This window comes from Vanacampus margaritifer, chromosome 13 (genome assembly GCF_051991255.1).
Source record: "Vanacampus margaritifer isolate UIUO_Vmar chromosome 13, RoL_Vmar_1.0, whole genome shotgun sequence".
NCBI lineage: Eukaryota > Metazoa > Chordata > Actinopteri > Syngnathiformes > Syngnathidae > Vanacampus > Vanacampus margaritifer.
In genome coordinates this window covers 20,408,884-20,433,943 of record NC_135444.1, presented here as the reverse complement: position 1 = coordinate 20,433,943, position 25,060 = coordinate 20,408,884, and the positions used below count along the sequence as shown (strand labels likewise).

The following is a 25,060-nucleotide window of genomic DNA, read 5'->3' as shown; positions in this document are numbered from 1 at the left end:
GGTGTATTTCAGGGTTATTATAGTTTTGGAATTTTAATTTTTGTTAGTTTTTATTTTGTTTTGAGTTTTGTTTTTTTACATTTAGTTAGTTTTAATTAGTTTTCAAGGTGGTTCTGTTAGTTGTGGGAATGCTTTATTTTGCCATGCAGTAACTCCCATATAAAATGTCTTATTCACACCGTACAAATTTCAACTTGCTTCAAAAATTCACGCCTCCGGCAACGTGCTTTTGTCAAAACACCCCAAAGATGAAAACTTATTCCTCACTTTTCACCCTCTTCAGTAACGAAGTATTTGTAATTTGTTACTTCCCAGCGCTGTCGGGCGGGTCTGTTTAGCAGATGGCCGGGCCTTGCCGCGGTCTGCTGTTACGGAGAACGCTTTTGGAACTCCGGAGCCTGAAAGACATTAGCGCTGTCTGTCACGATTAATCCCCCGGCTTCCTCCACTTGAGCCACAGTCCACTCAGTGCGCTGTCCTTCTCGCATGCCAACAGGGGGCTGCAGAGTAATACGATATCGTGGATAAGAGATTGCCTTTGATCCGCCCCGAGGAATGCCTGACAACTTTTTCAACTTGACCTTTAGTGCTACAACAAGCACCTCCACTTCCGCAAGCCCTTTTTGCACCCCGGCACGTGTGACATATCCATATCAGACATTTGAAATATCCGTGCATATGTTTTCAAATGCTTATTCATGGCGGAGCTGGACTTCATCCCAGATGATTTTTTGGCTAGGGAAGCGCAGTCCGGCCTGGATAGAAAGCCAACGCTTCACAATCACCAGGTTAGCCGTGAATGGACAATTCGTCTTCAGTGAAAAGTTTTCCAGTTATTTCGGACAGAAAACTGTAAGTGCCGACTGCTGGGGGAAAAAAAAATGCATGGTGAGCAGGGACTGAACTGGACACGAGAAGGAACCGAAGAGCCGGAGAATGGAACCCAGATCTTTGGCCTGCGAGGCAAATACGCTATTCACATTTAACAGACTAATAACACATTCCAAGCTGTCACCATGACAACAGCGGCGACCAAAACAAACCGTGTTCCCGATTAAATCGTCTTTCCGTACTTTTCAAGTCTGGCCTGCGCACAATTAGCGTAACAAATGACAGCGAGATGGAGACCATTACATGAACAAGTGACTTCAGAAATCAGGACCAAGAAACAAAGTGAACTGTATATCGGCTTGTTTATTGGAAGTTGTCTCCCCTGTGAAGGGAACGTTTGCACCGGTCCGCTCTCTGATGCCATGCCAGCGCCAGCTCAGCACACACAGCAGACATTTGTAGGACATTAGACTCAATGACAAGCTTGTTTGTGTAATTACAGCAATGCTTCATAATTTTAAGTGGCAGCGCTTTCCTTTTTTTTTGGGGGGGGGGGGGGGGGAGTCTGGAACGGCCCGTTGAGCTTGATTTGGAAACTGGCTATTATGCTGTGATTACACTCCAGTTGACAATGGTGCAACGGTTTGAATAGTGATGGCCCAGTTGATAATTTGGGGTTGTTGATGTCATTAGGATTGGGATGTCAACTGCTGTTAGTATCAGAACTTGAGTGGGGAATGACTAATTACTGGGTCAGATAAACCACTGTGTTGCATTGCATCCAAGGACTGCCGGGGAAGAAAAATATGCTTCCTGTCCCACCACGGACCGCTTCCAAGTTTTTGATTGGCTCTTTTACGTACTCAGGTTTCGTTGTACCCGGTTTTATTATGGCCAACTCGGTTTCTCATTTGCACTAGGATTGTCGTGGCAAAATATTTTACAATTGAAAAATCTGGCCCGGCACGGCATCCACGGCAATCACATCCTGTCACATTTGCGTCTCTCTATCCGTGATTGCCATATACACCGGGAACATAATATAAATGCAGCATTAAGTTGGAGTTTACAATGTAGTTCGCAATTTTCAGTCTGCGCTTTTTCAGCAATCATCTTTACAAATATATAATCTGTTTCGAAACTAATCTAAATTCACTTTGCATCCATAGTTTTTTTTATGCAACAATTCCTCGGAAAAAAACACTGGACAGCCCCGGTGTAGATCGTAGCTCCTCCAAAGATGACTTGAGCCTCCTGGCTTTTTTTCATGAATATGTGCAGCCACTTTTTTTTAAGGTTGGGAAGAATGAAAGCCTGATTTGTTCAAACGCGGTTCCCGGGTTTACACTCCAAACGGCACCTGACTTTTCCAATGATGTCAGAGTGACACTTGAGTTACGGCCTCAGTATTCTCCACCGTCCCACTTTTGGTTGTTGGCCATGTTCTCCATGTACACACACACACACATGCACGCATGCTGGGAAAATCCACCCTCGCCGCGTTTTGATGTCGCGACGGAGCCATTTTTGCGCCAGTCTGAGGAGGGCCAAGAGAATAAATTAGCAAAAGAAGAGAAAGATCCATCATGACTACCGAGTTCCACAAGGTCGCGGCCGCGCTCCGTCCAGCGTTTTTTTGACAGCTGGCATTTTATGGCTTGTTGGTGATCTCATAGCGGGGCAGCTCAGCCAGGCCGCGCCAGCCGCTGCGGGACGACGACTAATTTGTTTGACTTCAGCGTGATCAAACACCATTAAAGGGAAACTAAATCCAAACTAAATATACAGCCACGACGACGAGATTTACGGCTCGGCGTTTTTCCTGTATTCCGTTTCTCGGCTTGACCCTCTTCTCTCATCAGTGGTGGGACTTTGCAAAGTATAAATACTTGGTTACTAAACTAAACTATTCACTGCAAAAAGGACAGTAGAAAATATATAGTAAAATAAGAAAACTACTTTAAATAAGCAAAATTATCTGCCAACAGAACAAGAAAATTTTACTTCAATTTACCTGTAAGATTTTTAAAAATAAGAAAATAATACTAGGCCCAGCAGTCTTGAAAATTGTATTTTTAGATTAAAAACAAGTAATATTGACTTTTTTCAAGCTGTGATATATTTTCTTAAAATACATTCCAAGCATCAAATTTGATCTGTTTGGATCTTTCGACCACAATAAAAACACCTAGAATTGTGTTTTTGCACCCTGAAATTTGAGGACTTTTTATGAAATGACCCAAAATACCCCATTTCAACGTTCCAAATATTTGAAAATGTTCTTTTGTAGAGTCTACAAAGTTTATGTACACTGAGACCATTCCAAGTCAGATGTGACCCGTGTCTACCAAAATGGATTTTAGATTCACAAACCATCCACGCCACAAATGTTGTCATTAAAGTGTTTTCCTGCAGAATCTTGATTTTGAAGGCTTGTGGGGGAATTTCAAAACATCATGAGAATGATCCTACATTGGCAATATCAGTGGTTGCGACATTGTTTGGTGCAAACTTGTTGGCCACGCCTTTTTGGACATCATAATGGAGTCCTTCTGAAACCAGCCCCAGAAAAGTTGGACCGCAGGGAAAAACCGAAAGGAAAAGAAGAAGTACTATTTACTGTATATAGATAAGAAAAAAGGGGATTTTTTTTTTTTACTTTTACTAAATTTCAGAGAGTACTTTTACTTGAGTACAGAGTGTGAGTACTTTTGCCAACTCTGTCTCTCATCGCACCATCCACTGTTCAGTGGTATTGAGATGAGGGAGAGGAAAGCTCCTGGGAATCCCTTACAAAGTCGTCTGTGTGTAGCGGATAAATAATCAACGGGCGAAAGGTTCCTGTGCAGCAGGAAGACAAACAAGATGAGCCCGGCGTTGTCCGTTGATGAGGTTTTTAGCTCGGCTGGAGGCCGTCTTTCGCACATTGCTGACAGCCAGGGCCGCAGCGGCCGGTTGCCAGAGTCCCGGAGTGAGTCCAAAAATTTGCAGATATGATAAAAAAATATGTTTTCATTGTAAATGTTTCCAAAAGTCACATCAGACACTGGAATGGTAACAAAAATGGAAATAAAACAATCACCACAGGTTTACTTGATGCGATCGGTGATGCTCCAGTAATTCTGATTATTTTTGCTCCATTTTGGATTTGAACTGTATATTTTCATATGGACAGCATGGTGGGGTAATGGTTAGCGTGTCTGCCTGATAGTCGAGAGGTTACGGGTTTGAATCTGAAAAACATGTCCATAAGTGAGAATGCTTGTTTGTCTACAAGTGTCTTGCGATTGTCTGGCGACTCGTCCAGGGTTGCACCCCATCTCTCGCCCAAAAGTCAGCCGAAAAGGGCTCCAGTTCACATGCCCTGGGTCAATTTGACCCGTGAACATTGTTCCTCAAACATAACAGCATAGCCAATTCTTTTATTTTACTACATTAACTGCATAGTGTTTAAACATTACCGGGTCAATTTGACTTCTCATAAATGAGAAAACGAATGTAACAGGAGGTTGACGTTCTTCCTTACTGTTGTACATTTACTGTGTTGTTTTGAAATGCCCGGGTCAAACTGACCCAGGGACAATATTACTTGTACATTTACTATGTTGTTTTAACATGCCCGGGTCAAACTGACCCAGGGACAATATTACTTGTACATTTACTGTGTTGTTTTGAAATGCCCGGGTCAAACTGACCCAGGGACAATGTTACTTGTACATTTACTATGTTGTTTTAACATGCCCGGGTCAAACTGACCCAGGGACAATATTACTTGTACATTTACTGTGTTATTTTAAAATGCCCGGGTCAAATTGACCCAGGGACAATATTACTGTTCCTGAAAAACAAATGAGACGTGTTACTAACTTAACTGCATATGCTTTATAAATATGCTTTTGTTTGACCCATGAACAATGTTGGTCCTGAACGTAACAGGTGAGTTCACGCTTTCTTATGAACTGTGCAATGCTTTAAATATTCATAGGTCAGTTTAACCCAGGATCCGTTAATGCTAACATAACATGCTTTAATTACTGTACCTGGGTCAATTTGACCCTGCAACATGATTGTTGTTCCTGAAAACACAACAAAACAGGACGGGTGAACTACAGGCTACATTAACTATGCATGATGTAAATATGCGGGTCAATTTGACCCAAAATCCTTTCATATAAAAAAAACTGGAGGGTTTAAGTTTGTTCTTACTACACAAACTGTCTTGAGGTAACACACTCCACAGTTTCGAGAAAACACATACAAAGTCCTTCTCGTGTCTGAGAATGTCCCTGTCAAATTGACCCAGTGGTCTTTTTGCTGTTCCTGACATGACGGTTTAAGTTCTTTCTAACTACATTAACTGCTCATGTTCTAAACATGCCCAGGTCAATTTGACCCATAATCAGTTGATACAAACTTAACCGGAGGGATAAAGTTGTTTCTTACTACATTAACGCTGTTGATTTCACACTTATCACAGCTCCGACACAACATTTATACAAGTCCGGAGTCTTTCTTCTTCTGTCTGAGAACAACGTGACCTTGTCGGGATCGCCGCTCCGGGAACGACTCACGCCTTTCACCGAAGCTTCGCACACAAACACACGCACACACACACAACAAACACACGCACACAAAAATCCCCACCTATAGAAGGAGGGGACAGATTTACAGCCAGTCAGGGTCACGGGTCGTCCGGCTGGATGCTTTCTTGGAGTGCTCTTTTCTCCCTTTACTTCATTCTTTCTTTGAGGTGTCCCTTCGGCTCCCACCCCTCCCCCAGCATTCCTCGCTTTTGTTTATTCTACATAAATACAATCAGACCGGGCCACACGGCTTTACATTCTCTCCTGCCTTACACACATGCACACAAACACACACATATACAAAGGAAGCTGTTGACAAAGATGGAGACCACACTGAGCGCAGCAACACCTGAAGGCAGCCAATGAAACGGAAGATCCGCCAATGACATTTCTACGCAGCTATTGCCACAAAACAGCATCCCACACATCAGAACATTTTTCACCTGGTCTAAAAGTTCCTAGTTCCGCAGTCAAGCTCTTGGTGTAAAGTGAGTGTCGAGTGTTGAACTTCACACACCTGTCCTTGCGCTCGTCTGTTTTACGCAGAGATCCTGAGATATTGCCGTGACTGTGTGCGCTTTTCTCCAGCAACGCAGCATCCAGATGAAGGCATGGATTATTATTATTATGGTTTGGAAGTTCTGCCGTGTAAGAAAAGGCTTTACCTTTTGTCAGCTGTGTGAGGTGGAAAAAGCTACTTCAATGACTAGGGCTGGGTTTAAAAAAAAAAAAATCAAATAATCGATATCGAATTGATTTTCCTTTTCGGGCGTGATATGGATTCATAAAACCATTCATCTCTTTTTTCCCATAAATTAACAAGAAAATAGAATTTTAAAAAAGGCCTTTTTGAATTTACTGTTCACATGAATTTAAAAGTATTTTCTTACATTTATGAAAGACCTGACTTTTCAATTCAGAATCTTTTTGATTCATATTTAAAATTACTGAATTAGAATTATGAATTTTTTTTACCTCATCCATGCTGATGTCAATGTTTGTTGTTTGTGTAACATTTAAGTGATTATAACGTGTTATTTTCATTAAGAAATAAACAATTTTTTTTACCTCATCCATGCTGATGTCAATGTTTGTTGTTTGTGTAACATTTAAGTGATTATAACGTGTTTTTTTCATTAAGAAATAAACAATTTAACCAGTTACTACCTCTGTAAAAAAGATTTGGGGGAATTTAATATTTGTGGAGTTTTTTAATTTTTATCATGTCCTTGTTATTTAAAAGGAATTGATGTTCCATAATTAATCAATATCGGATTGAACTAAACTGTAGACCACGTCCCCCAAAAGGTCCCTGGACCCATCAAAAGTACTACCCCACAAGCAGCCTTCTTTTTAAGCCACACAAATTACCCTGGAACCGTAGTACATTTTCTCCCAACTATTTTTTAGGTCCAGAAATACAAAGGTCCTCCAAAGGTTCCTGGTGCAAAATGAGTGCCACACCACTGTAATGGCTCGAAGCCGTATTCCACAAAACCAGCATGTCGAAGCCGCAAAAGAAGATCCAGAATTCCTCAAACTTCCTGCACCCCTGTACATTGGCGACGGCTTTAGATGTTCCTGAACATAAGCTCCAGCATTTCCACACCGAAACCACCAACATTTGGCTAAATTTCTCACGAAATTTAAGGATAAACCTAGCTCTATAGCTTTTACAGGTGAACTTTATTTGACTTTATTGAATGCACATGTCCAACTGTTGTCCAAATGTTTCAGTACTTTTTGCACAACGTGTTTTCTAACAAGGTGCTGAACAGCGAAATTTACAACAGGTGTTTGAGCTGTAGCCAAGGACGTCAACTCCTTTGAGTTTTATGTCAGTTCAAGTCTTTCTGAATCTCTGTTGCGGCACGCTGATGATAATTTGGACATTCTTAGGTCAGTGGCCGCTTCCTGTTTGAAGCGTGCGTTGATCAGTGCTTTGCTGTCGTCTTGGCCTTATGATGTCAAAATATGAACATCATGATGAAGAAGACAGTTTAAATACCAATATGAATTGAACCAGGAAATTGGTTGGTCAAATTTGAAATTTCACCCGAAAGCCGAATATCCGTAACTTTTTGTGAGTACTGTATAGAACATACGTACATATGTATATTTCTGGCGTCTTTCTATTTTTGTTATGTCTGATACTAACTCAAAAGCAATTCTTTTTTTTTTATTGGTTGGTTTTCTTTTTGTTTTACAAGCAGCGTAGAAGGGGCTTTTCTCTCCTCAAGTCATAAAGTTAATTGGAGGGGCTAGGTAAAGTCAATAGTGGAAAGTTTGTAATGAATGTTTGCGTTTCCCTTTCCTAAAAGGGTAACTGTGCGCTAAAGCAAATGGAGGTGTGAAATCTCCCCAGAAGGCAGGCTTATATGGAAAAACCATATCACAATACACTTTTGCAAACAGAAGGTTCCAGGGTACTGCTGACTGGAAAAAAAAAATTGATAATGGGACACACTGGGAACTAAACTAAATTTTCTCACACATTTGTATAAAATGCTTGATCGGGTTGTATGTTGTTTTCACTGTATGTCATTTGCATAACTCCGTCTGCTGACAGGAATAAACTGACATCATTTGTCCCATCATGGCAGGAGAGAACACCGCGGAGAATAAAGATGGGGGGAGAGAGTAGGGAAGCCAAGTGTGTGTGTGTGTGTGTGTGTGTGTGTGTGTGTGTATGTGTGTGGTCATGCCAGGTCTCGGCAGCAGTCAGTTGGTAAGGAGATGCGCAGGAATGCGTAGCTTTCCAGTTTAAGGCCCTTTAATGAACATCCAAGCGCTCCATTCTGTCTGGTAGCCGTGTGTGCAGCGCATTTCCAGATCATGTTTGGGGGGGGTGAAATCAACATAAAAATGTACCAATAACAAATGTATCGAATAACTGGATGACTTTTTGTTTGTGGTTGCCTTTAATACATTTTCATCTCTAAAAAAGGGGCTAATTTAATTAAGCAAGAAATGCAGTGAAAAGGTGTTCTTTAGTTGTTGATTTTGGGGCTATTTCAATGAAAATAAGTCAGATATGTTATTAATAAGACAGCTGGGAAATGTATCTTTTTCAATTTTGTTCTAGTTTGGCCTTTTAAGTTTACTAAGCCACACCCCCACCTAAAAAAACAGACGAGCCAATCACAGCATGGCACATAAAAGTACTCCACGGCTTGATTGAGTGTAAGTGTTGATGTGAGCTCATTTATCAAAGAGCTAACATTATGCTACTAGCGTGAGATTTTAGCCAGCTAAGCTAACGAGGCTAGGCATGAGATGACTGACCTGTGTGACTGCGGATGTGGACCCTCAGTGTGCCGTTGCTGGCGAACTTTTGTCCGCAGTATGGGCAGATCTTCTCCTTCTCGCCCGTGTGCGTCTGAAACAAAGTCATTTTTGCGTAAATACCGTTTTTGTCACATTTGTTTGTTCAAGCAGGTGACAGTTTTGCTATGTAAACACCTACCTGCTCCGCTCTGGTATTAAAACATCTTTGAAGGTAAAATAAGATGTCACTTGATCAACTTTTTCGCATCGTGTTGCCAGCCAAAAAAACTCAAGTATTTTCTAATCGAACATTATTCGTTTTTTGGTTTATTGGTATGTTTGGATCCCTATTAGCCCTTGCAAAATGCAGAAGCTAATCTTCTTACTTTGGTGCTATCTTATGGTATCTTGCTACCAAGAAACTATGTTGAAGTGAACTGAGGAGTTTAAGGTAGTGCTTTGTCAATTTCTTGTAGCATTTTAGAGCCAAGAAACAATTTTAAAGTGGGTTGATCTTATTATGTTTTTTACAAAATAAAAGTGTTATTTTTTTCTTTATTAAAAAGACGTAAGAAAAAAAAAATTGTACTTTGGGGGTCTTAAACAAATGAATGGCATTTCAATTCATTGCAATTGGGAAAATGATTTGTTATACAATTAAATTGTGTTAGAAACTTCTTCTCCAGAAAAAAAAAAAAAGAAACTTGTGGAGGAACTACATGCAATTAAATTGAAGCTATTACTGTATAGCAAATATTGCCCTGACACAAGGTTGTAACGTTTAGGCGCTGAAGGTCATGGTGCACATGTGCCCTCATATCCTTTTTCCTTTTTCTTCATCTCCCGTCACCTCCCAACACCCCCTCTCGAACCCCATTGCACACACCAACCTTCCCGCAAAAACCTCCACCGATTCGAAAGCGCGCAAGCCCCACATGCTTCTATCGAGCAAACATTGTCGGTGATGCCGCTTCGTAAACCCACAGCCGTGGGGGGAAATGCTCGACTGGGGAATGTGGGGAATTTACTGCAAACATATTTTATAGCCCGGTATGAATGTGACTGCTTACCCAGTGAGCCTGTCATTTGCACTTTTGACAGAGATGAGATAATCTGCTGCAAAACGTACAACGCTTGCATGTACTTGTTTCACCCAGATGGGAAAGTACCAGCTGTGATGCCAGATATATAAAAAACATAAAACAAAAATGTGTTGTTTTGATGAAAAAAAAAAAACACTATAAAATTGTAATGTATTCAAATATATCATAATGACAGAATTAAATTCAATTTAAATAATTAAACAGTTTTGCCACATTTTTATGTCAGAGCTAGAACTGCTATTGGTTTGGAAGGAATCCCGAACCCTTGGCAGTGTCAACACAACGTCCTCTGACACTCGGCTTATTGATTACAATTGTTTCTGCTGAGAATATCCACCGTTCCAGCGTTTTTAAACCAGCTCCAGATCGACAGCGGCCGAGTGAACTTTTGAAGACATTTTTCATTTGTACAAAGTCATTTGTCAGTTGAAACAATGATTGAAAGCTCAGGAAGGCCTCGCATTCCAAGGCGAGCATTTTCGAAGAGTAATGGCCGTGAGATCAAACCAAGAACGTGCTTCGAGCTGTTTGGCTTCACTCTTCGCCGCTATTACTTGTGATTTGCGTTGCGTCAGGCCCAGCAAAATATGACGCGCCGTAGTGAGCCTGAGCGAACATGGCATTGAGAAATATCTGACATTATTTTGTGACGGGCAAAGTCAGCGGCCAGCAGGTTGTCGTCTCTGGCGCCAGCAAAACTTTGATCGCCACTTTGTGGGGCCGAGGACCAGCTGGTTGAAAGCCCGCATTGGCATCGCTATTTATTAGCATTCTTTTCATCTTTTTCCAGCATAGGCATTTTTTTATATTTTTGTAGAGTATTTGTTTGGCTAATATTTTATGTATAATTCATCAAATATGTCTTTAGTTTTGGTCTAACAGACAAAGAAAAATGCATATAAAGTACCTAATATATATATATATATATATTTTTTTTTAAATTATTATTTATAAAATATTATTAATAATAGTAAATAGTAGTATAAAAAAATTCAATCTACTATTTAAAAAAAAAAAATTCTGGCATTTTTGTGGGGGGTGTTATTCCTTATGCTTTCCATTTCTTTGTAACATTTGTACAAAATGAGAGCAGGCATAGTGAGCCTAAGCGAACATGGCATTGATAAGGATTTGCCATTATTTTCCACGGGGCAAAGTTTGCCGCCAGCAGGTTGTCGTCTCCTACGCGAGGACCACTTTGATCATGATCCGCGATCACGCAGCAGCCTCCGCGGTCCCCACTGTTCAGAGACGACCCCCGAGCGGCACCCATTGGCCACGTTGCAAGAAGCCACTGACGATTTCAATATGAACGCACGTTGTCAGATCGGGGGGGCTGCTAATCAGCGGCTGGATCAGTTTGAGGCTCTGAAACCCCGTAGAGCTAATGGACAAGCTGCCATTTTAAATCAAGGAAGAGATAAATTCCCAAATTTTATAAGGGCCTCCCTACCTGGGTCGATATGGACGTTTCTTGACAGCCATCAACACTGTTACATTTATATTTAAGGCACCTACGTGGCCAAGGCAAGCGATGAAACCTACTTGAGAGGCAATATGGAAGGCAGGAAGACGTTAAAATCATTCCAAAGTCAGGCGATGCACTTATACAGTAAGCCTATTATTTTGGTATTGTTTTCTGATATTGTTGTTCAATGTTGTTGTATTGTTTCTAATATTTTGGTATTTTTTGTCTAATATTTACTATTTTTGTCATAACATTTTGGAATGTCTCTATATTTGTGTATTTGATAATATTTTTAAATTTCTTCTAATATTTGTGATATATTTTTACGTAAAGTATTGTACTCCCTAATTTCTCTATTTTTCCGAGCATTTGTGGGATATTGAGTATTATTTGTTTTTGTTACTATTTTTCCCAATTTATCCCCAAAATTTTGGGGGTATTTTTGCTGATTTTCCCCCCCAAAGTTTGTCTAATAATTTTTTTTCCAAATAATTCCATTTTTTTTATTTTTTTCTTGGATTTGGTTACTTTTTTGGTTACTTTTTTGGTTACTTTTTTCCCCACTTAATATTACTGTACACTTTCCCTCAAGTATTTGTGTATTTTTGTCAAACATTCTAGTATCTGCGTATGTTCACACTCATATTTTTGTATAGATTTTTACATTGGCTCTCATTAGATTCAGAAGTGTACCTAATGTTTTGATGTGAGCATTTCACCCGTAGTCGAACAAAGAGAAGACACCATTTTTCACCTTCTTGTGGCTCTTGAGGACAGACGGCGTGACGAAGGCCTTCTCGCACAGGTCACACTTGTACTTCTTGTGTCCATCGTGCACCACCTGGATGTGCACGTTGAGCGTGTCCTTGCGCTTGAAGGTAGCGTTGCACTGGTCGCACTTGAACGTCCGCTCACCTGCGGTGAGAATGTATATTTGTCAACAAAAGCTTCTCCGGGGCTAGATGATCTTTTTGTCGCGCCGGAGCAATTTGTCTGAGGCCATTACGGGGACTACAAAGGGCGACCCGTAGCCAACAATGTTGTCCTGTATTGTATGTGATGTAAGTTTAAAGTGAACATTAAATGGCTGTTTGACAGAATAGAATCACAAAAAAAAAGACAACTCCAGACAGTAAATTGGGCCACAAGTGACAGATTTTCTCCTTATTTGACCCTCTCTTTCTTTGTCATTCAGGAACAGTAATAATATCTCTTGGGTCAAAACCAAAACAGTTAAAGTAACAAGAAAGAATCAAATTTTTCATTATTTTTTCAACAATTGGTGACAGATTTAATCAGTATCTTATTGAGCCACCCGCAGTGACATCATCCACTGATACGTTGTAGGAACACTGCTATCATATGGCCTGCCTCTATACAACCGTGGTGAGAAATGCCTTGAGCTTTATCACGTCTTTGTCGTTTGTGGACAATGAGGACCACACGAACCAATTCAGTCACTCAGCCTACAGCAAACACAATATCTTGATGCTAAGCTTACAGATACGCGTGAGACTCTTTTGCTACCGTATGACCTGGAATAAACGGGTACGGCACGAAGCCATGGGGAAAAACAATCCTTATCAATCTGCCTCAGTGCTTTATCCATGCAGGTTACTGTTAGTATGTCAGCATTGTATCGGGCAAAACCGTCCTTGTGTGTGTTTTTCCGAGGTTTTCACTCGCCAAAAATACGGACGCACTTGCCGAAAGGTGGACATCCGTCAACGATGGGCTTATGAATGACGGTTTTTCCCAGCTCTGGTATCAAGTCTCACTGGACATAGTACACACCAAAAAGGATCAACTCTGACCTATTCGCCTTCGCAAAGGAAGTCCCGCAGGGCTCAATTTTAATAATAATAATAATTATTATTATGGATTTTATTTATAATACCCTTTACATAGCAAGATCTCAAAGGGCTACAAGTAGAAAAGAAAAACAACGTGCATTTTTTAGTTTTAAAAACATCTAAGAGGGGAACCACTTCTCTTTCTTTTATATTATGGTGGTATTATAAATCATACCACCCAAACAAAGAAAAAATATATAATTTTTTTATATTTCTCATCCACAGTTCAGTAAAAACTGTAAATGCCACCCTTTTACTACTTGCAGAAATATGTTATTTAACTCATTAACTGCCATTGACGGCTATAGACGTCAAAAATTCATTTGAACGATTTCTATTAGTTGAACATTTTTTCCCACTTTTGTTAACAAGAGTATGAAAACCCAGAATTTGTTTTATTGTACATTTAGAACAGATATAAAATGTGTGATTAATCGTGAGTTAACTAGTGAAGTCATGCGATTAATTATGATTAAAAAAATTTAATCCCGACACCCCTCATTTTTAATAATCTTTTCTTCTTTTTTTTTTAATCATGAGTTAACTAGTAAAGTCATGCGATTACTTACAATTTAAAAAAAAAATACCCGACGCCCCTAATTTTTAATAATCTTTTCTTAAAAAAAAGAAAAGATTTAAAAAAAAAACTAGTTAACTCACAATTTTACATCTGTTCTGAATATAAAATATTTGTTTTTCTAGTTTTCATACTCTTGTTAACAAAAGTGGAAAAAATGTTAAACTAATAGAAATTAATTTTTGACGTCTATAGCCGTCAATGGCAATGAATGAGTTAAACATAGCGTTATTTCATCTGATTATTTTTTAACACAAAACCATCAAAACTGGAGATGATGAGATTGTCCTTACTGTTGTGGATAAGTAGGTGGCGCTGTAGAGAGAAGGGGGTACGGAAGAGGGCCTTGCACTCATCACACTGGAACGGTCTTTCCTCTGAGTGGGTCTACAAGCAGAAAGAGAGAGAGCGAGCGAGAGAGAGAGAGAGAGAGAGAGAGAACAACAGAGCGGCGTCAGCGTATTTATCCAAGTCGACATGACGGGATCATCCACGAGGCTCGCTACTCGCGCCGCTCAGCTCTGTTGACTTGATGGAGACAAGCTGCTCAAAGGGGATTAAAGTTCAAAGTGCTTCTGTTTTTGCTCCTCCGCCACGCTGCCCTCTATTTATCTGTCTGAGTGACACCTCGATCCCCAAAGTAAACATGGAGGGGACCAAGGGGTCGCGGTGGGGAGCGCAGATTATACTTGTAGCCACCAGTGAGACCCTGATGGGCAGCTCGGACGGCAGGCTTTGTGACATGAGAACAAGGGAGTCTTCTCAGTTACTCAAAAGTGACGTTAGTCTGTCAGTTCTTGACAACAAGAGAGTAAGAACAGGTGCAAAGAAGCACTTTAAAAAGTATCTTTTAATCAGTTGAGGTGTGTGTATGTTTTTAATACGGTGTCAATTTCTGACCTTCTTGTGGTTCTTGTAGACGTTCCGGTGGGCGAATTCTTTGCCGCAGAGTTTGCACTTGTAGGGCTTGTCCTCGCTGTGGATGATCTTGTGCGCTGTCACCTGATCGAGGCGCTTGAATGATCGGCTGCAGATCTCACACGTGTACGGACGCTTCTCTGTCAAACCCCGCCCCCCAAAAAACTAATAGTACACATTTTAAGAAAAGTGATGTTTATGAGGCTGCTTTATCTCACCTGAGTGTGTGATCATGTGTCGTTTGAGCTGATTCGTAGAGATGAACTTCTTGTCACATGCGTGGCAGTCGAATATTTCGTGGATCTGGGAGATAGTAAAAACAATGCTCATATTATTATTATTTTCATTTTTTTTTGTATTTTTGTATTACACTCATAAAAAAAGCTTCCTTAGCTAACTAGCACATTATCTTAGGAGCTATTACAGTACAACCCAGTTAGTCCTTGGAAAATGTGCCAGTTTTTTTATAGTTTTAGCTTGGAGCGCTAAATTAACCTTAAAAACATAACAATGAGGAATAATGTCCCCAAATCTGTCCCCAAATCTTGCTGAGCTGATGTTAGCCTGGGAGCTAGCAACAGTACTATAGCCCAGCTCAAATTTGGCAAAAATATTTTTAGAAACCCAATACCTATTAAATATATTTAATATCTAATATTCCGTACCTTTCTGTGCTCTTGCAGATTTAGAGATGACGAGCACTTCCTGTTGCATATGGTGCAAGTGAGTTTCCTTCGTGCACTTCCTTAAAAAAAAAAAAAAGCAATAAAAAAAATAGAGAATTTTTTTTAAATATGCTATGTTTGTATGCGTTGCTGGTCCCTATATGTTAAAGTAGCAGTTGTGAAGTTTTATCATAACTGTAAAACTGATGCTAATTTCCATTATTCCATCTATGGGGTTTCACATTATATGTTCGCACATGGATTTCGTTAGACGAAATCATATGGTTTGGGTGAACATTTTTGTGTTTACATATTTTCTGTTTTATGGGTCAGTTTTACAGTTTTACGACCTCAATTAGTGTGACAGATAAAAAATAAGAAAAGGACTAAAAAACAAAAAAAAAGTACTGTAATGGCGATTAGATCTTATTTGGTGATCACATGACCCCAATCTGTCCTGTCTGATCCACTTCCCCCACCCACCGTCCAGACCACACTTGGGACCCTAAATCTCAGCTCAATCACCCGGTGATATCAAAGTCTCCATCGCGGCTCACCCGTGGCCTACATCCTGCCCTAAATAGCCAAATTATCCGGAGCCCAGAAGGTGCCGCTGTGCAATTACGTGGTAATTAGAGGCGAACATGGCAGAGCTACTGGAGGAGCCGTAAAAGCGCCGCTGACCTGTATGAACGTTCCCTTTATGTTTCTTCAGTGCGTCCTTGCTCTTGAACCGTTTGCCGCAGCTCTCTTCCTTGCAGATGAAGCGGGCGTCGCCTTTACACGCCTCCTTGTGCTGCTCAAAGCTGCACACATGAAGACAAAGACAGTAGAGAGGAGGATTCGATATGTAAAAGATAGGAAGATACTGTAAATATGTGCAAGTTAGATGAAGTAAGTCGCAAGCCTGAAACTCAAGTCCCAAGTTACTATGGCGAAAATTACTAGAGATGAACCCTCCCAAGTTAGTTTAGCACTAGCTAGCTGTTCAAATTTAAACCAAAAGCCAAAAAACACCCTGGGCTCTGCCATTGTCCAGTGTAAGGCGAGGGATCCAGGAGGTTAAAGTAAGTTACACTCTAAAAACAGTTGGGTCAAAAGTAACCCACTTACGGATAAAAAATTTATCGATCAACTTTATGGGTCAATTTGACCCAACTTTCTGGGTTGTTTCATACAAAATGACCCAATTGTTTGACCCAAGTAAAGGATCGTTCCATTTTTGACCAATAGTTGGGTCATTTTTGACCCAACTATTTTTAGAGTGTATCTTAAACTAAAAAGTAAAACCTTTCTGCAGGGCAAGGTGCCTAAGTCCGGTCTTAGACTTGGGCTCCCCTGCTGTAGGGTGATGCGGCTGCTTCAACACGTCGGCCGCATACTATCTTGATGTACTCCAATATGTTTAAAAAAAAAAAAAAGTGAATATGAGGCTTCGTAAAGCATTTTGAACAACATATAAAGTAGGTAAAGCGCTATATGAGTGCACTCCATTTACCATTATGATGAAATTGGATTTTTCTTTTTCTTCTATTATGTGTTTTTCGGTAAGCGTACACTCAGTAACCCATTTGAGTTGATTCGGGATTTGTTGCTTAAATATGAAACAAATAGCGAGTGCAGATTTTGGGTGCAAGCCCGAACCCTAGTCACCACTACATTTCAAAGGAAGTCAAGTCAAGTCATTACTTTACTTGGGTTAACTTGGGTCACGACATGAAGCGTTAGCTTCACATCAAACTCGTAAAAAAAAAAATAAAAAAAATTAAGCAAAAATATTGCAGGAGAAATACATGAAAAACTACTACAATACTATATTAGGATCCAATCATGTGACTTGAGTCACCCTTCATCCCGAACCAGCTGCAAAATAATGTGAAAGACTACCTGGATTCTGAAGCGAAGGAGCTGTGGCACAGGGAACACTGGTGATGACCTTTGGAGTCTCCCGAAGGGTTCACCAACTCTGAACAGTGCAAAACACTGGAGGAAAAGTTCAAATCAAATCACAGTACTTAGAAAAAGTAGTAGTAGTAACACTCGAGGCCGGCCTTGAGAACACAGTTTGAAGGATTTAGTCATGTCTCGTCTCAGACTAGCACTTAAAACAGCAAACTTCTTCAATTCAGTTACTAAAAACAATCCTCTTAATGACTGCAGCCTTTGCACATACTGTGCACATTTTTGTGGATAGGCGACGGGCTCTTTCCTTAGTGACTAACTGAACCCAAACAAAGGTAGCAGGTGTGACATCATGATGAACCAGTCTATTTCTTCTATGACTCTGGTGCAACAAACGTGATTTTTTTTTGGGGGGGGGGGGGGGGGGTCTCACTGTATGAAGAGTGAACTCACTGGCGCTGCAGTGCTTGCTTGACGGGGAACTTCTTGCCACAGTTCCTGCACTTGAACTCCTTCTCGTCCGTGCTGGGCCTCTGATGCAGACTTTGCAGGTGGGCGGCCAGGATCTCCTCGCTGGGGAAGCTGCTCTCGCACAATAGACACGGGTGGTCCTCCTTCTTGATCACCAGTTCTGGGGTCGCACAAGTCAGGCACAGGGATAAGATAAATGAACATTTGCTGATGTGGTGGCAGTAGGGCTGATTAGATTTTCTCAAATTCACACTTTTTGGTTGATGATAAATATTAATATAAAAAAAAATCATTAAACAGATGCCATTCGCTTTCTAAAAGAGAATAGAAAAAAAATCATTAAAATGGAAAAAAATATTTTTTGTAGAAAAAAAAAAGTCTGGGATTTAATTTCAAATCCTTACTGCCTGTTTCCAATTGATGGTGATGGAAAGTTTGCGTTACCCATTTCAACCAGGTGCTTTGCCTCTTTGCTGCTCTCGTCCTCGTCTTTGGTAACCTCCTCCTCTTCCTCCTCCTCCTCTTCCTCCATGTCGCTGTCCAGGAAGCCGATCAGGAGCTCTGTGTCCGTCTCGATGTCGTCCACGGCCAAGTAGAAGATGTTCTCGCCGTCCTGAAAAGCGCAGGACGATTTGAAGATGAAAGTGTAAAGCTCTACGGAACATCAAAAAGGATGCTCAACAACGTTGCACAGCGATCACGACGATGACTCAAATGCTAAACTCTAAGTCCCTGTTATTTTGCTTAATCATGACGATGTGACTGCTCACAAGACCCTGAACATCCCACAGTTCCTGGCTCAGAAGAAAAAGCAATGAACTCACATGGAGGTTTAAATTTGTCAACTGTCCATACTGTATTCCTCAAATACGTTTTTTAACAGGTAGGCATAGAAGAGGTCCTTTTACAACTCGGCTTTTCAAAAAACTTTTCTTACCCTATTTTTTGGTCACAAACAGGTGTTTCTGGTGAAACCAACACTTATTCTACTGTTGTTTAAAGAAGCTAGAAACAAAAGTTATTTTCTAATGAACGAAGAGAACTTTTGGTAGGTTTTGAAGGATCAGTCAAAATGCTCTGAAATGGCTGCCAATACGGGAACTCTGCTTTGCAAACGGCTTCCAGTCAATGAGTTCATTCACTTTAAATTCGCGTGTCTGTGACAAGGAGATGATCCTTCAGCAAAATGAAAAAACAACAGGTCAAAGAGGTGCACCTCACTGCATTAATACCCTGAACGGCCCACGTGATTGGCCGCCCAAAGGTCACCCGCATGTGTCCTAAAGCTCTGCCTTTCGTCAGCGCTGACATTTATTGTGCCGTTTTCCTCCTCTTAATCGTTATTTATGCGTTTTTGGAATAACCCCTGTTCTGGCAAAATAGAAGTTTGACGTCATTAGCCGGATGTCTCGGGACAACAAAGTTAATGAAGACATTTTTTAAGGGTTTGATCTGGTGAACTTTGAACCAGGCTCACTTGTCACTCAACATAGTTGTAAGGCTCAAATATATCACCTTTGATTTGCTTATGTCACGCGGGACTTTTGAATATGATGCCACAAGCTTGGCTCACCTATCATTGGGGTGGATTGGTGTAGAGCCATTTTAGTGATCTCCCCAGAGATGTTGAATGTGATTCGAGTCTGGGCTCTGTCTGGGCCACTCAAGGACATTGACAGAGTTGTCCCAAAGCCACTCCTTTGATATCTTGGTTCTGTGTGCTTAGGGTTGAAAGATGAACCGTCGCCCCAGTCTGAGCTCAAAAGTACTGTGGACAAGCTTTTCATCAGGTATACTTGTCCCCCCCCAAAAAAAAGATGTCTGTAGAATTTTGAGTAAAAATGTAATGGCATCTATTTTGTAATAAGGAAACAAAAGCAGTAAATTAAAATGTACTTACAAGCATTCCATATTTTAGTTTTTTTTTTTTTTTTTCATATAGCTCATAATTTATTGCAATTAATAAAAAAAAAATTAAAAAAATTGCGGGGGGAAGGCTTTACAAAGAGATGTTTGATTGACAAGGATAATCACAATAATCAAAATAATAACAACATGCGGTACACACCACAAACATTTTGGAGTAGAGAGGCATGCTATTGTCTAGCGTGACTTATTAAAAGTCATTTTAAAAGGCTCCATTGTGTCTGCCATAGAGACGAAATGTACCTGAATGGCTGCCAGGTTCTTCTGCTCCTGCGAGGGCGCCTGGTGGACAAAACGCAGCCAGTTGGCGTAGCGCGGATTGCTAGCATCCAGGATATACAGGACGTCACCCTTACTGCCACGGACCTGCAATGAGAAAAATTGCACACTATACTATAACACTTTATAAAAACATACAGCGGTACAATTATTTAATAGGTTTTCCATTATGATTTCATAAGACACCACCACAATATCAATGCTAGTTCCGTTAGCCAGTCTATGGTAATGTAGCATACATGCGCTCACCTCCCACATAAGCCTTGTGTCGGAGCTTTCGTCCAGCTCGCACGGCAGCTTCTTCTCACCTGCGAAGGGGCCAAACTTTTCTCCCTTTGAGGACAAAATAACAGAACATGTTGTCAAACAGTAATAAACATTGATAAAAGTTGATAACTTATCACGTTAGCATGTGAAACTTGTCACATTAAAACATGATATTTATCACATTATTACATGATATTGAATTTTTTTTTGAGTGATTGGGGTATGGCCGCAAACGCATTTGTATATTGTACCTTTAAAGGGAAAGTCAGTTTGTGAACGTCACATGACCAAATTCAGAAAACAGGCAATATGAATGGAATGTCCATATGCTCCTCATAGCTGAAGCCAGAGGGCAGCCATCTTGCATTGCCATTGGTTGCTATCGGAGCACGTTTTACACTTGAATCCCTGTATGGGGTAATGAGAGCCTTGCAAAGAGCAAACTTCCCTGTTTGCATTGACCATTTTGTGACTCACAGAGATTAGGTTTACATTTCGCAGTCATTTTTTTTTTTACTGATGTGCTTGACTTTCACTTGATTTTTGATGGCTCTGACAACATGATGCAGACGAATCTTTGAGTAACACCCTTATAAGAGAAAAAAAAAAGGGGGGGTGCACAAACATCTTTTCCAGCTAAAAATGCACAATGCGCCTCTCAATGTTCAACAAGAAAACTGTGAAACGTTTAATTAAAGCGCTCATTCGTCCAAGTTAGGTAAGGTTTGTTTTTTTGCCCGACTTCTTGGTTTCGTCACACCTGAATATCATGCCCAAAACACAATGTCGCTCTGTGATTGGTTCGAACCATCAGTGGTTCGGATCAGTGGAAATCAACAGGCTCGATACAAGATAAATTGTCCGGAGTTTGTGAACTCACAAATACCGCAAGAATTCATCTTGCAGAGCAAGGTTAGTCATTACCTGTCCTAAGCCGTAGGTAGGCCTACTGTGATATCATTTTTAGTTAACAACAAGTGGCAAAATGGCTGCCCCTTTAGATGGGTTAAAAAAAAAAATTAAATTAAAAGTGGATTTTGCTGCTGAATTCAAATTCCACAAACACAATATTAATCAGAATGTCGTGTTTTGACTGTTGGAGCGCCAACGAAAATCACTTTATCGCTGCAATATTACATAATAATTATTACAGGTTTATTTTTATTTTTTGCAGTGGATGACGTAGAAATAAATTGTCCCACACTTGCGTGTAACACGTGAACGCACCTTCAACTTCCTAAACTCCAGGCAAGGGGGGCGTGTTGACCGCACACGTCATCTTCCCCCCCTTTTTTTAAAGAACTACTTCATATAAACACACCGAGGAGATGCTCCGTAAGTGCCTTTCTGGATTATTCACACGTCATTTGCAGTAAAGTTAACTTATTTTGTCGAGTTGCTGTCGTGAATGTGAACTCGGCGAACGTGAAAAGGGGAAAAAATGGTGGTGGTGGTGTGGAGGGGGGAAAAAAGTTGTGTTGCTACGTGGCACTTCACGTCACAACTCTCTCGCGTTTGACAGCCACTTTGAAAAGAGGGGCCACCTCGAAACAAAACACGCGGATTTCAAGTAAGCTTTGTCGAGGTGGGGAAAGAAGGACAAACCTTTTTGACCCGTCGCGCCGTGAACAGACCGATTCCATCCTGGATTTTGGACGATTGGAGGGAGAATCTGTCCGGCACGTACATCCCCAACATGGTGTTCTGTCATGAGCGGGCAAACAAAACAAAACATTCGACAAAATGGACGTTTTGGAGGCAGGACGTCAGAGGCGAGGGAGCATTCTCACTTTTGTGTTTCTTCACGTCCTCCACGGCGGGGTTAGTCCAGGTCTAGGTGCGGGTCCAGGTCCAGGTCGGACTTGTTGCTACTCTGCTCAGGGCAGGAAAGGCAAACGGCGCCTTCTGATTGGTCTAAAAAGTTTGTAACTAGAAGCTGTACCTTTTGCTGCATCCAATCAATGCGAACTCAGCAAAATCAGGATTTGGTTGATTCCAACGTGATTTTTGTTGTATTATATATGTTGGGTTATTATTATATTTTCAAATATATTTTAATATTGTTTAACATTTTTGTTAAGATTTCTTTTTTTTAGTATTGTTATAGCACAGTTATACATATTTTATTATTACATTTAAGATACATGTTTATTTTACTATCCTTTAGTTATTGATTTATAATTATTTTATTAGATACATTTATATTGTAGTACGTTGTTGCTTTAATGTTCAGATTGTATCGTATGATTTCATTTTTGTCAGTAGTACTTTACTAAATTACATCTTGAATTTGATAACATTCACATTATTGTATTTTTATTGTGTTTTATCTGCATTGTATTGTTTTATTGTATTTTTATGTATCTTGAAATAAATACGACTGCATACCTTGCATCCTTGCGTGCGTTCTACTGTTCATATTATTATCGAAATCATTATATATAGTTTAAATTACTAGACCTCCGCCAACACCCAAATGATACCAAAAGTTGAGTCGTCAGTTAGCAGGCTACTCCCTGGTTTACGCAAAAACTTTATTGTCGTACGATTTACTGACAAAAAACATTGTCATTAAAATATTTTATTTTTTCTAAAAGAGTTTTTGAAATTCAAAAACTTTTTTTTCTTTAAAAAAATGGATTAAGATTAGGGTCCTCGTAAATTCAGATCACCTGTTTGAGGTAGTTGGCTAATGTTTCGCACGACATCAAATTTCATTGAATTTCCGAATTGTTTGAACGTCTTTCTTTACCTTTGACATATGACTGTAAGCTATATGATGCTATTTATATTTGATATTAGACAGACGGGCGTCACATTCTTTGGCACGAGCAAAGTGAATGGCTTTAAAATGACAGACTTTTTCCCCAGTTATTATAAATTTCCAGCGGGATCTGGCCTAGACATCGCCAACCGCTTCAGCCTGATGGACGATGGCAGTGCTATACGTTGGACAAATTGACAAAGCAGACGATAGAGACGCATTTGTCTCTTAATTAAAGACGTTCCCGACCAACACTCAGACTCTATGGACCGCCGCCAGCCGTCCGGGCGCTGTCTTTTTCTCGGACCACCGACTGATGTCAGCCCGCGCCAAAAACGACACAAATCACATTTAGGACACGGCCGAGTGGAGATTCTTTCAGACTGGAGCAAATATTTTCTCTGGAGGGAAAACCTCCCATTTGGCCAACGCACAAATGCTTCCATACACCATTTTCCAAAATTGATGTGTGCACCCCCCAACCCCCCTCAAATGGCCCAAACCTGATACTGCTACATTGGGAGGGGGAGCCCGCCTGCTTCGCCGCAACTCCCTATTTCAAGGCCGAATAAACCATTTCCTGAGGCGGTGAGGTCACGGGACGAACCGTGTTTTCATTTGGACGATCCTGAGTCGTCTTTTGGGGGAATTACAGTGCTGATGAAGCAGGAAAAAATTACAAGGTAGTCTCCCCTTGTTTTGCAGCTCCATTTTCACAGCCCGTACACGAGCCTTTACGCAAACTAGAACAACTTCCTATTTCTAAAATTCAACAAAAAAAAAAACTTAAATTTTTGGGGGAAAAGTACATCTTTTTCTTAAAAATCTGTTTAAAAAATAAATATGGCTTGATTGTCATAGGGCCATAACTTTTTTGTGTAAATATCAGTTGAATCATTTAAATCATAATGTGGTACTATACAATGATAGCGTTAGAACAATGTGCGAGTCCTTTTAACTCATTCACTCCCCGTCATTTTCACTGAAGCAATCCCCTTGGCTCCCGGCTGTCTTACTGGATTTTGACTGATTTTGCAAGGCCCACAGAATATTGTGTTCTATTGCTATAAAAACATGGAACCTACCAAAATAAAGATTAGAGTCTCTTCTTTCATCAGGGAAAAAGTATATTTCTATCTGTGTTTTCTGTTTTGCAGCAATTAGCATTAGAATATATCTAAGTTTCATCATTATTCACGAATCTGTTTTGAACTGTGGGGAAAACAGCTTGTTTGCAACATGGCCCTGGTTGATCTCTTATACTCAGCTGCCAGCTGCTGGCCGTTTTTGTAATAACTACCATTGCTTCAACCGTTCTCTGCAGTGCAGAGGCTGCATCAAAGCCGTCTGTATGCTCTAGCATAAATAAATCAAAACATTTAAAAACATATAAATACGTCTTTGGGAGAAGGGTAATATTTAAAATATAACGACCCGGACTGGTCGGTCAATGCGGAATTCGCCGTACCAACTTCAACTCGCCCTCTCTCTATGCAAGAGAGGAGGGAGCAAGAAAGAGGAGAAGCGGTAATAAAACAGGCCTACATTTGGTACAAAAATAAATCTTAAGTAGATATCTAAATATTTCTACTGAGGTATATATATATATATAATACTAATTTAAGCAGAAAGGCCCTCCTTTTTGGCTGTTGGAATCAGCAAAAGAACCAGTGTGTTTGGACGAAGATTTCGGGATGGACCACATGGTACCACAAGCTAATGGGCACAGTTCGACTACTTCCTGAACTTAATAATACCACTCCTTTATTTCCTGTCTTTCATGATTGGACAAACTGATTAATCCAGGTGTGTCTGGCCATTGTCGTCATGGTTACTGACGTCAGGCACACCTGAATGAATCAGATTGTCCACTCATGAAAGACAGGAAATTAAGCTATTGAGTTCAGGAAGTATTGGAGCCCATTTTGAGATCATGACATGATTCTAAACCAGTCAGAATTGAGCTATGTTTTTTAGTGCCAATTCTCACGGCGGTGAGTCAATCAGTTTGGTTTGAAGAAAGAAACTTTTAACCACTTCCCATACCCTTTTAAGGCTACTTTTATCATTTTATAAAATTACCATAATTTTCTATGAGGAAATGAATGTCAAGCAATGTTGTGGAATATGAATCGTTTTTGCTTTGATTTTACTTGGTGTGTGTGTTGAAGCTTAAAACAACTAAC

The 25,060-nt window shown here is 40.3% G+C and overlaps 1 protein-coding gene across 1 annotated transcript in view; it reads right to left on the bottom strand.

Annotated features, from left to right (window-relative positions):
* The window catches only part of prdm5 (PR domain containing 5), a 35,355-nt gene extending 13,345 nt beyond the window's left edge, over positions 1-22,010 (bottom strand). The window contains exons 1-14 of the mRNA XM_077584176.1: positions 21,901-22,010; positions 21,716-21,814; positions 20,093-20,176; positions 19,808-19,930; positions 18,083-18,251; positions 17,621-17,798; positions 17,153-17,248; positions 15,950-16,071; positions 15,266-15,345; positions 14,819-14,903; positions 14,583-14,740; positions 13,976-14,069; positions 12,007-12,167; positions 8,700-8,793 (exon numbers count right to left, since the gene is read on the bottom strand). Of these exons, the coding sequence (XP_077440302.1) occupies positions 8,700-8,793; positions 12,007-12,167; positions 13,976-14,069; positions 14,583-14,740; positions 14,819-14,903; positions 15,266-15,345; positions 15,950-16,071; positions 17,153-17,248; positions 17,621-17,798; positions 18,083-18,251; positions 19,808-19,930; positions 20,093-20,176; positions 21,716-21,808 (1,537 nt within the window). The 5' untranslated portion in view covers positions 21,809-21,814; positions 21,901-22,010. The remainder of the gene's footprint in view (positions 1-8,699; positions 8,794-12,006; positions 12,168-13,975; positions 14,070-14,582; positions 14,741-14,818; positions 14,904-15,265; positions 15,346-15,949; positions 16,072-17,152; positions 17,249-17,620; positions 17,799-18,082; positions 18,252-19,807; positions 19,931-20,092; positions 20,177-21,715; positions 21,815-21,900) is intronic.
* Positions 22,011-25,060: the final 3,050 nt, after the last annotated feature.